This window comes from Pimephales promelas, chromosome 8 (genome assembly GCF_988280905.1).
Source record: "Pimephales promelas chromosome 8, fPimPro1.hap1.1, whole genome shotgun sequence".
Taxonomy (NCBI): Eukaryota; Metazoa; Chordata; class Actinopteri; order Cypriniformes; family Leuciscidae; genus Pimephales; species Pimephales promelas.
Window position 1 is genome coordinate 16,317,910 of NC_142776.1, and position 12,353 is coordinate 16,330,262.

General features: G+C 43.6%; 1 protein-coding gene and 1 pseudogene across 6 annotated transcripts in view; one reads left to right on the forward strand and one right to left on the reverse strand.

Moving 5' to 3' along the window:
* Positions 1-12,353, forward strand: part of LOC120486150 (coiled-coil domain 40 molecular ruler complex subunit) — a 67,080-nt gene that overhangs the window by 39,459 nt on the left and 15,268 nt on the right. For all 6 annotated transcript variants that reach the window (XM_089134080.1, XM_089134082.1, XM_039682006.2 and 3 more), the window contains one exon: positions 6,932-7,101. In XM_089134080.1, the coding sequence (XP_088990206.1) occupies positions 6,932-7,101 (170 nt within the window). The remainder of the gene's footprint in view (positions 1-6,931; positions 7,102-12,353) is intronic.
* On the reverse strand, positions 1,358-2,332 carry LOC148977690 (uncharacterized; annotated as a pseudogene).

Below are 12,353 nucleotides of genomic sequence, written 5' to 3' on the forward strand. Positions count from 1 at the left end.
TTCTCTGTACTGGAGAAAGCACACTCTTCTTGGCGTTGAGCCTCAACCCCAATTTCTGCATATGTGCGAGAACGACACCTCGGTGCCGAACCGCTAACTGTTCTGACTCTGCTAGAATCAGCCAGTCGTCTATGTAGTTCAGAATGCGTATGCCCTGCAGCCTGAGCGGGGCCAGAGCTGCATCTACGCACTTCGTGAACGTGCGGGGTGATAAAGCCAGACCGAATGGAAGTACCCGATATTGGTATTCTTTGCCCCCGAAAGAAAACCTCAGGAACCTCCTGTGCTGAGGGAGGATGGAGATATGGAAGTACGCATCTTTCAAATCTATCGTGACGAACCAGTCCTCGGATCTGATTTGAGTCACAATCTGCTTGAGTGTCAGCATCTTGAACTTGAGTTTCTGAACTGAACGATTCAATAGACGAAGATCTAAAATGGGACGCAACCCTCCATCCTTTTTTGGAACAATGAAATAGCGGCTGTAAAAACCCGATTCCCTGTCGGGTGGATACACCTGCTCTATAGCTTCTTTCGCTAATAAAGCCTTCACTTCTTGCTCCATCACCAGAGCCTGCTCGGGGTGTACCAACGTGGGCAGCACCCCGTTGAAACGTGGAGGACGAGAACCGAACTGGATTCTGTATCCTCCCTCTATCATCTGCAGGACCCAACGAGAAATATTTGGCAGATTCCTCCATTCTGTCAGAAATTCTACTAGGGGAACCAGCCTCTCGAGGCTGGCCTCTGATGTATTTAAAACACCCAGCCCGGGGGCCTGGAACATAACGGCAGAAACCAACCGGACTGACTGTTTTTGAACCCCCCTCAGAAGGTTCCCGTCCGACGCAACGTCGAGTCGACGTTGCGCCAGACGTTCTCTGGCGACCACTGCGCCCCGAAGCACCAAGGGTGGCGGGGTGGGCAGAATTGTCCCCTGAGGACCCCGAAATGAACCGGGCACCGTATACTGAGGTGTACACCGGTTCACTTCGGTTGGGGCAGTCCTCACTGGTCTGACACCCGTGGCGTCAGGACCTTTTCTTTTGCGCCGAAGCCTTCTTAGCCTGAAGAACGGTCCTCAGATCCGGCTTCGACTTCGAAGGCTTTGGCTGAGAGTGTTTCGTCTGCCTCCAGTGTTTTTGTGGAGGTGCACGAGACGCAACACTCTCTTTTTGTTGCGCACGATATGATGAGCTTGACGGCTGGGGCTGCTCACGCCCAGCAGCCCCAGGGGGTTGGACACGGCGAGGGAGAAATTTTTTAAATGCCTCTGACTGTTTTTTAGCTTCCTGAAATCTCTCGACGACCTCATCAACAGCGTCGCCGAAGAGACCATCAGGATTAACCCGGGGCATCTAAAAGAAAGGAACGATCTCGGTCCTTTAAATCAGTCAAATTCAACCACAGATGTCTCTCAGTGGCCACCAGGGCTGCCATAGACCGCCCAATTGCTCTAGCGGTCTCCTTAGTAGCCCTGAGAGACAAATCTGTGGCCCGACGAAGTTCTCTAATTTCATCGGGTCCAACTCCCTCACTTTTATCCAAATCCCCCAGCAGCTCAGCCTGGTATGCCTGTAATATAGCCATAGAATGGAGGCATGCACCAGCCTGACCTGCTGCCGTATAAGCTTTGCCCACTAACGTAGATGTTGTTTTTAATGGTTTAGTGGGTAAAGCTGAGGCCTTCAGAGACGATACCGAACCGGGTGACAGATAGCTCGCGAGCGTCTGTTCAGCCCGGGGCATCGCCTCATAGCCGTACTCTTTCAGCCCCCTTATACCCGAATAAATATGAACTTGAGGGCTGAAAACACGTGCAGAGTACGGCTTATTCCATGTTCTTGATATCTCATTATGTAAATCGGGAAAGAATGGAAGGCCTCGTGGTGGAAGTGAAACACTAGATGAAAGAAAACGCTCGTCGAGTTTGCTTTTAGGACGCGCGTCCTCTCTTACAGCTGGCCAATCAATATGTAATTTTTCAACCGCTCTAGTAATCACTTCCACCAACTCATCATATGCGGGAGAAACAGATGGCGAGTCTTTTTCTCCCGTGTGTGTGCTTAAACTGTCGATGCTCAGTACATCTACCTCCTCGGAGCTAGAGCACTGAAGCATCGGGCTCTCTCCCCGGGCAGAAGGAACCGCAGCGCGGGCTTCCGACACCGGAGCGAGAGCACTGGATCGTTCAGAAAAGGAAGGCGATAAGGCCACAGGACCCGTCTCCAACCCCTCTGAAAGATCCTTTTGCGATCCCCAGGAATGCATTCTCCGCGCTGCCTCGGCAGACGCGGGTCCTGCACCCTGAGGATTGCGAGCCTGGCCGCTCTCATCAAACAGCGCCAGGCGGGAGCGAAGCATGCGGAGCGAGAGATTCTCGCAGTGTTGGCAGTCAGCCTCCTCGAAGGCTGACACCGCATGCTCCACTCCCAAACAAATGACACAAAGCTCGTGAGTATCCCCACCCGTTAAATAGCGCTGGCAGGGAGAAGCACAAAGCCTGAACATTTGTTTCGCCATAATTCCGTCTCCAATAATAATCACAGACAACAGTAAATAAGACAGACAGAGACACAGATCGCTTGCTGAGGCAATAGAAGCTAATGCCGGTTTGCACCGGGTGCTCTTTTATCATTTCCTGGTCATGACGTCATCCGCCCATGACGGTCATGTTTCCTATTGGACTAGTTGACATAGATGCTTCAGACGCAGTCACGCTGGAGGCGTTCCCAAAAGCGTAACAGTGACGCATCGCGAGTTCCCTCGATAGGGAACTTTAAAGGCACTTTCACCAAAGACAGTTCGCGTTCGTGGGATATCATACATGATTTGCCCGTATGATCGAAGATTACATTTCCTGGTAGTGTGTTTAGGAGTCAGAAGAGAACATAAGAAAGAAGGCAGTTCACAAAGTGTGGCCTTAAAAAGAAAAATATACCAGTGCTCTAGCCTGCGAATGTGCAAAGATGGCCAACCAACACTCTTATACAAGCTACAATGATGAGTCTCGAAATTAGAATTAGTTACAAATCTTAGTGTAATCATGATGTAATGAATCCAGCATTTTTAAAGAAGATTGATTTACATGCATGTATAAAATATCACCATAATCCAGCATTAACCTAAATGTTGTTTTTATAAGTGTTTGTCTTGCACTAAAAGAGAATCAGCCTTTGTTTCTATAATAGAAACCCAACTTTACTTTTTTTTGTTTGTTAAACACTCTATATGCTGTTTGAAGGAAACATTTTCTTCAAAAAGGAAACCAATATATTTATAGATTAATACTCGTTTTGTTACTTTCTCATCTAGTGTAAAAAACTGACATGCATCTTCTGTTTTCCGATTTAGAAAAGCACATCATTTTAGTTTTATCTGAGTTTAGTACAAGTCTCAATTTATGAAGATTCTAATTTTAAAAGCAGATTGCAGATCTTCTATGGCACTTGATGGGGCAGAACAATACAAAACGGTATCATCCGCATTAAAAATTACGCTTTGCTTTTATTACGTTCTGACACAAGTCATTTATATAAATAGTAAATAAAATAGGACCCAAAATGGACCCCTGGGGGACACCATTTTGTATAAGTAATAAGTTTGAGGACACACCATCAACCTGAACACTTGTTGCCAAACCATTTGACAGTTTTTAGAGAAATTTTAATCTATAATAACCTTAAAAAGCAGATAGCTTAGATATTGGCCTATAATTATTTAGATTTGATCGGTCACCAACCTTTAAAGTAGTGACATATGCTGACTTCAATACACTCTGTATTAATCCAGTTTCAATAGCCAGTTTTGTCCCTAGACAAAGAGTAGTCCTCTTGTCTCATCTGTTGTTGTGTTGCATGCTCAAACAACGACCCAGAAGATATTGTATCATTCAGCTTCAATATATTTGACATGACAGTATCCTTTAGAGTCAGAAGACAGTGATTTATAACTTTCCAAAATTTAGAGGGCACATTTGTTTCTCAGGTGCCTAAAATGTTGCCAGTCTGAGATATTTTTGGAATTCGATCATACAATTTCTCTGAAAACTATGGATTATTATCACTCCCTTTAATCTTATATTTCCTAAAAGGAGCATGCTTCTTTATTATGTCCAAAAATAATAATTTAAAACATTGCAATGCTATTTTGTGCTCCGGTATCAAATTCTCCCTGGTCCAGTCACAAAGATTAAGATCAATTAAAAAAGCTTGTTCACAGAATGAAATTTACATTTCGATATCCTGATATCTCTCACACCAGCAATAGTCAAGTCAAGTCAAGTCATCCTCATTTATATAGCGCGTTTAACAATGCAGATTGTTTCAAAGCAGCTTTACTGAGAAAAACGTAATAATTTAAGGTAACAGAGATTGGTTTGGTTTTATAGTGGTTCTTGAATAATGTTATTTTCCAGCTAAAATTAGTTTTGATTGATTCACTTCCGTTGAACTGATCATTTGTTGATCAACGTGAATCTGTGATAAATGCTGATGGCGTTCACATGCGCATTAAAGGTGCATTGCGCAACATTTCATGTTAAAAATAGCCGTTTTCTAACCCATACATGCTTAAACAATCGCCTGATGAGCTGAATGAGCCCTTCTCTGATCACTGAGATCGCCTCTATAATCCTGTACAGTGAAATATATAAGAGGGATTCGGGCTCGAATTTGAGACTGGGCGTGACGTCATGCGCGTTCACGCTCGCGTGGCTATGTGCCTATGTCTGGCAGGTTCGTGTAGCTATTTGCCGCCGTTCTCCGTATCAGAGAAGACAACTCGAGCGACACAACTCTAGTCAGTTTTCCATAAAAGTAGACGATGGATTCAAAGGGGCTGTTTACACCTGGTCACTTCATGCGTTTTCTGTGATCGGATAGCTATTAGATCGTGAAAAGACCAGGGTGTAAATGCCCTCTGAAACGCATTTAGAGACGGATTTGAATCCGATCGCTCAAACCACTTGAGGACGTGGTCTGGGCCACATTCCAGACGACACTGGACAAGTGTAAATGCATCTGGTTGTTGAAACCAAGCTATATGTCATGATATTTTAGTCATATATGACGACGCGCATCACCTCAGATGAGCAGCTGAGCTGAGCCCCTTTATCAAGCCAGCGCGCTGCAATCTATCGTAAATCAAAGTGAAAGTAAGTCGCAGTCTTCATTAAAAGTAAAGAAATGAAATGATCTTACCACCAGGCCGGTTGCCGATCTCTCTTATTTTCTCGCTGTCTTTGCTGATTTTGAAATTAGCCGATGATTAATAAAATGCAGCTCATCTGTTGCTTTCGGTGACGTGCACTTCATTAAATCCGTAGCGCGGAAAGAGACCGGCTTGTAGTTCATTCCAAACCCCAACGCAAACTCCACGTGAGACAAAGAAAATAAAACTTCTGTATGTCCAGTGCCAGTCGTCGGAATAAGACGAGAGTCAACATCGGGAAGGCTTTCAACAAACGGAGAGATCTCCGGTCGGCTCCAGGGCTCAAACGGGTCCTATACAAAGTGATAACTGAACGTGTTTCCATAATAATTCAATCATAAGTGGATACAGTAAGCACATGGAGATAGATGGAAATAAAAACCGAAGTTTTCTACTACCCCCGTTTTCCCCATCTCACACACATAAGTGTTTAATTTACTTGAATGCCTTTCCTTTCATATATTTTAAATGACTTGCAGATTTATTACTGTACCTCATTATGACTGTAACAAAAGATGTGTGCCGCACACTTGCTCCTTTGGTTATGAACAGCTCGTGCAAACGTGTGTGTGTGTTCCTCCATGAACGCGCACAGCTCTGATTGCAGTTTCGCTTGTCGCCAGAGGGGGCGTAGTTCTGCAAAAACTCAGATACTTGCGTTTAGCTCCTTTAAGAATGGGCTATATGCACGCATAAATTCCGCATTTGACGCAAGGATTCTCGTCCATTTCCGGTTGTGGAGATTAAAGCGGAGGAAAACCGAGGAAAACGGGATTATGGCAGAGTCTTCAAAATGTACTGTCCTCCAGTCTTTGAAATGAAACGTACATACGTTTAGATGTAATTTTATATATAGTTATATTTATTTAATATAATTATTAAATTATTTAATATAATTTTAAAAAGAAGCATAAACACAACGAGGGGTGTCTGTTTTATCTGTTTTTGTGACTAACGTTTCTTTAGTATAACCATGGAGTATAAAATTTAATATAAATTCTCGGTATTGCATTGGACTCTACGATCAGCGGAAGTTATCGAGCATCCTTACACCTTCACCGGAAATACCGCCGTGCATAGAGCCCATTGATTATATAGTTATGTGCGTTTAAATCAAGCGTGCCGTAAAAGCCCGTCTCGATCGCCCCCCTGTGACCGGTCCTAGTATAGCTCATAACCCCCACCTCCTCATGTTATTCAATGGGACGCGAGACCAACTAAACAATTAAATTACACTTCACATATCCTTTTTCCAAAGATATTTTCTGTCATTTACTGTAGTTTCTATCACGTTGATGTAATTTCATGTGTTCGTTTTTAAAATAAGTTTGTTTTTAGTTAGTTATGTGATGATAAAATAACAGTGCTCTGACATCATGATTGACAGCTGTGATTGACAGGTAGTCACTGAAGCACCAGCGGACTTTTTTTAATAATGTTGATTATGTGGTTAGTAGTTGTATTTACCTTATTTTAACGAGGTTCTGCAATCAGCAGACATCATTGGAGAAGAACGAAGCAGACAGAGGACACTTAATGACACTTAATGAAAGTGCGGGGTGTTTGATTCAGCGAGAATGCTTACGTTTGGTTCAGACCTTTTTACCATTTGTCCAAAGAGAACAAACAAAGCTCAAAGTAATAAAATGAGTCTGATAAATAAATTCATTATTGATATTATCCTCTGTGTATGTGTGTTGGTTATATTTATTTATATAAGGTGAGATGGAGCAGGAGCAGCGCGAGCAGACAGATCTGGATAAACAAATCAAAGCTCTTATGGCAGACATGGTAAAACTGAACTCTCTGCTCAGTAAAAACAGCGATCTGAATCAAGCCCTGCAACAGAGCAACAGTCTGATGGAAACAGAGTTCAGACAGAGACTCAAGGTACAACTCTACACACTGTGTAGCTTAATGTGGAAATTCAGGCCTTTTCCTTATACACTGTGTTTTTTTCTGTATTCCTCTGTTCTTATTATTTTCATTTCGTCATCTGTAATATGTCACACACTTCAGTAAGAAAGAACTGATATTCCTTTGGGATTTTGTCTATTTACTGTATAACAATAAAGGGCAGGTATATACTAGATAGTAAATCGTGTATACCTGGATACCTTTTTTTTCAGTGTATACTAAATACACAAAAGATCAGCAGCTATGTAAATGCTAATCAGTAGTAATGTAAACACAATACAACATGTTCTATTCTATAACACACATAAAACTTGGTAGAATATTTATCAATGAAAATTTTGAAGTTTAAACACGATTTAGCTTCCCATTCTGTTATAGAAGACATTTAGCAGAGTTTAATTAGGTTATCACGTTATTTCAAGTACTTCTGAAGACCTTGATTAAGTTATGTTTAAATAGGTGTGGTGCTAAATTCTGCAGCACAGTGATCCTTAGAAGTTAGAGTTGAGAATCCCTGATGTAAACCGACATGTATTTATCACTCGCATGATTTAGGCTCAATCGCAATTCACCCCTTGGCCCTACCCCTCCGTTTTGCGCGTTCACGTCTAGGGGTAGGTAGGGTGTCCCGATTCTTGTTGAGATCGAGGGGTAGGGCAAAGGGGTAGGGCTACATAGCCCTCGAAAAGGAGATTTTTCAGATGCACACTCCAAACGGAGGACTACGAGAAAGTTCACGGAATGCATCGCAAATCACCGGCGGGATGGCTTCGCAAGCGGTTAAACATTTAAATTTAGCGCCAGATGATTCCACCATGCATTTTCTTTACTCTTACAATAACACTATAGTCGTTTAAATTAAGAAATGGTATAATAAATTACCTTTCCGATCAGAAAAGACATACATTTCGAGGAAGGGTTGTTATAATCATCATGTTTATTCAAAGTTAAGAGCAGCTGCGCTGATTATCAGTTGTTGTCATGGAGAAATCCTGTAAAAACTCTGTAACGGCATGGCAGAGCCTTCGCCGACGACTGATGATGTATCGGGTTCATGAAGGGTTGTTCCATTTCGTAGGGGAATATTTCAACCCTTTGGCCCTTGTAACTCTGTTTTAAGGGCCAAGGGGTACACTCGAAATGAAGGGGTAGGACCAAGAGGTGAATTGGGATTGAGCCTTATTGTTAAATTAGTCCATGAGCCAGGGCCCCAAATTTGGTCCATCGATATCATGGAGAGGGACAAAGTCTCATAATGATTTTTGGCAAGGTATACACCCCTAGTACTAGAAAAATCACGATAGCAGTGCAGGGGTGGTAACGATATCACTTTTTCCAGCTCATGAAGTTACTAACCCCCTAAAATAAATTCAGTTTTTGAAATCTGGTGTATATCTGGTTTAGGCTCATGCTAGGGATATTGGCAATATTCTATAATATGGTGCTTGGTATCGTTGGAAAGGAGGCCTTTTAGGCTTTTATTTAAGCCCAGTAATGAATCTGTCTGACAAACAGAGAGGTCACATGACTTCTTTAAACCAGACATAACACACATTTTTTTCACAATTTCCGCCTAAACTGTATGCTTTCTTTTATCCCTGTGGCATGAAAGAACACCATGGACACAAAACTCAACAACTTCAATACTCAAGGCACTCTGATGACTCAGATGTATTTATAATATACCCATACTATTTATTTGTGAGAGCCTTATATTATACTTGTGCAGCCAGCAAAAATAGAGCCAATAAAATGGAAAAATAGTATACCTTATTAGTCCAGGGCCAAATGGCCTATTTATTCATGTACAGTTGTAATAAAAAGTAATTGTTTCATTCAACATAATCAACATATCAACATAACACTTATAAATGGTTTAACAAAATGTTTCTATCATGTATTTTTTTTATTCACCCAATTTCAGTTAGAGTGTCAGAAAATAGCTCATGCACGGAATGTTGATGGATCTTCACAGTTTGACAAGGTTTTGTCAGTTTTGTGAAAAGTTTGTTGGCTCAGTTGACTGGTTACAACAACACTACCAACTATGCAATCTTCCATCAACTTCCATTGAGTTCCAGGGGTTAAATGTAAAATTTAAGTTGTACAAAATGTAAATTAAAAGTAAAATTTGTATTTTGTGCTTGTGAACTGGTGGGGAATAGTAGCTAATGTGCTAACATGCTAATTGTGTCGCATGCCTGGGTTCCGCCCATACTCAAGCTGCACTGAGGGCATGCCCATCGCAATGTTGCTGTTGCGGCTCGCTCTCTCCCAAGATGCCGATGCCGCTCCCCCTACTCTTCCTTTCCCCGCCCTCATGTGGCCCGGGAAAAAGAAGCGCCGCAGGCAGCGTCAACTGGAGGTGATGGTGATTAACGAGCCCACACCGGCCACGTCCCCACGTGCCTCGTTTTCTCCTACATCAACGCCATCCCCGGTTCTGTTCGAGGGAGGCCTATCGCTGCTTCTGAGGAGGATTGGTTGGGCTCTGTGGACCCTGCATCTCTTCTCAGTCTGGCGCCAGCACCGCAGCCACCGGGACTCTCGCTGGACGCGCTTTCGCCGGCTTTGGCCAAGCTGCTTCGGCCCTGCACACAATGGCGGGGTTGCAGGTCTACCAGGCCAAGCTTCTCCAATCTATGGACGAGACTGGCCCGGAACCCGAGTCCTTCTGAGACCTGAGGAGTGCCACGGACCTTGCTTTACGGGCTACCAAAGCTACAGTGCAAGCCTTCGGGAGGAGTATGGCGAACATGGTCGTACTGGAGCGCCACTTGTGGCTCACGCTCACGGACATCAAGGAGATGAATAGAACGGCGTTCCTCGGCGCCCCGGTAGTGAAGTGCCTGGCAGTGAAGTGCTTCTCCGAGAGGTTCACTGAGGCTCAAGTCATTCCAGGCGAGGCTACACTTCCTCCCCAAGCGTTCTAGCTCGTCCTCGAGCAGGCCCAAGTCCGACGCCTTCTCCTTAGCGAGTGAAGGCCGCCTAGCAGGACACTCAGCCCCGCCCTGCGGCAGAAGCCCGCCAGCCCACTAAGCAAGCTAAACGCCATCTGCAGGCCTGGTGCCAGGGTCCCCGTCCCAGCTGCATGTCGTATCCTAGGCCTCCGGCTTCCTCCTAACATCGAGGGGGGAAAGGGAGGGCTCATGTCTCTCGCTAGCCGTGATCACCCTCAAGAGCCCCCAAAAAACTTTTCACAGCTCCCTGTTTAGTTCAGGCGTTTGGGGATTTTACTACTGTAAACAGGCCCACTGCACGCGCCTTTGCAAACAAACACAGTTTTCATGGTGGCCCAAATAAAGCACAAAAGAATATGTTTCAAGCAAGGGTTCAAGCACGGGTTCAGGCGTCAGCTTTTTAGTCCAACACTCAATATGTGCACAAATCACAATATAAGGGTATTTATATTTTGTTAGGCAGCCTGTCCCAAAACCCGTCAAACCCTAGCCACATATGCCCTAGCCCATACCCTGTGTGTCGAGTTGGGTTAGAAACACAATAAAGTGAGGCTACTCGCTCCTATTCGCTTGTAGACCCCCAAAGTTTCAGGTGGTTATAGAGGCCACGGCCACGCCATGGCAACGCCCTCAGCCTGCTCCGCCTTGGCCACGCCCTCAGCCTGCTCCGCCCTGGCCACGCCCTCAGTCTGCTCGGCCCTGGGTCCTTCTTCGACGCGAGGAGGGGGGAGTAATGTCTCCGCTTTCTGGAGGGGGGAGTAGTGTCACGATTGTGTCTGTTTTGACCTTTTCTGTTTTCAATTTTAGTCGCATGTCTTTTGTTTTCCCGCTACTCTTTTGTGTCAATGCCAACCATCATTAGTTCACCTTCATCACCTGTGTCCTGATTATCACTTTCATCTGTATCACCTGGTTATGTTCATCAGTGTCGGTATTTAGTTTGTTCTGTTCAGTCATTCTGTGTCGGTTGTTAGTCTTGTTTAGTCGTGTGATCTGCCTGCCTGAACCCTTAAGTTTATACCTGCCTGTTATTATTTGGAGTAAATTGCTGCAATTTGAGCTTTTGCCTGTGAGTCCTTCATCAACCCACACACGCCGTGACATACGAAGTGGACGTTCTCAAAAGGGAACGTACTCGGTTACTAACGTAACCTCGGTTCTCTGAGAGTAAGGGAATGAGTATTGTGTAGCCAGCAGCCGCACTGAGTAGCATGGCAATATGTTGAATACCAAGCTTACATTAGCTACTATTCCCCACCAATTCACAAGCACAACAGAAAAAGTATTTTGTACTTATATTTAATACCCCTGGAACTCAATGGAAGTTGATTTGAAAATGGCATAGCTGGTAGTGTTGTAATAACCAACTGAATCTTTTCACAAAACTGACAAAACATTGTCAAACTTTCAAAATACATCAACATTCAGTGCATGAGCTGTTTCTGACATTCAAACTAAACTATTTTCAACTACATTCAAACTATAAAAATACATGATAGAAACATTTTGTTAAACCACTTATACGTGTTATGTTGATATGTTGATTATGTTGATTGAGTGCTCAAACCAGGCGCGCTCAACTACCAAGACGTTTGTGGGTGCGAGTTATAAAACAGTAATCAAAATAAAGATGAAAAACCGCACTCTCTAGTTGCATCTCATATATATTTATTTTCCATGTCCACACAGACACGTTTCGTTAGACTAATAGGGTATTCTATTTGTCCATTCTATTGGCTCTATTTGTGCTGGCTGCACAAGTCTAATTTAAGGCTCTCACTCATAAATAGTATGGGTATATTATACATTTTCTGAGTCATCAGAGTGTCTTGAGTATTGAAGTTGTTGGTTTTGTGTCCCTGGTGTTCTTTCATGCTACAGGGATAAAAGAAAGCATACAGTTTAGGCGGAAATTGTGAAAAAATGTGTGTTATTTCTGGTTGAAAGAAGTCATGTGACTTCTGTGTTTGTCAGACAGATTCATTACTGGGCTTAAATAAAAGCCTAAAAGGCTTCCTTTCCAACGATACTGTCACGAGGGAGTCCCAGGAAGACGACGAGGAGAGTAGAATAAACATATAACTTTAATGATCGGAGCTCAGGAACAGGCAGACAGAATGACAGCGTGTAACACACAAACAATACCGGACAAGGGAGTGAAGACAGGCAGGAACTTAAATACACAGTGAAGATGATTAACAAATGACAGCCAGCTGTGCGGGAGGTGATTATTGTCCATGGTAACAGATGAGGGCGTAGAACTCA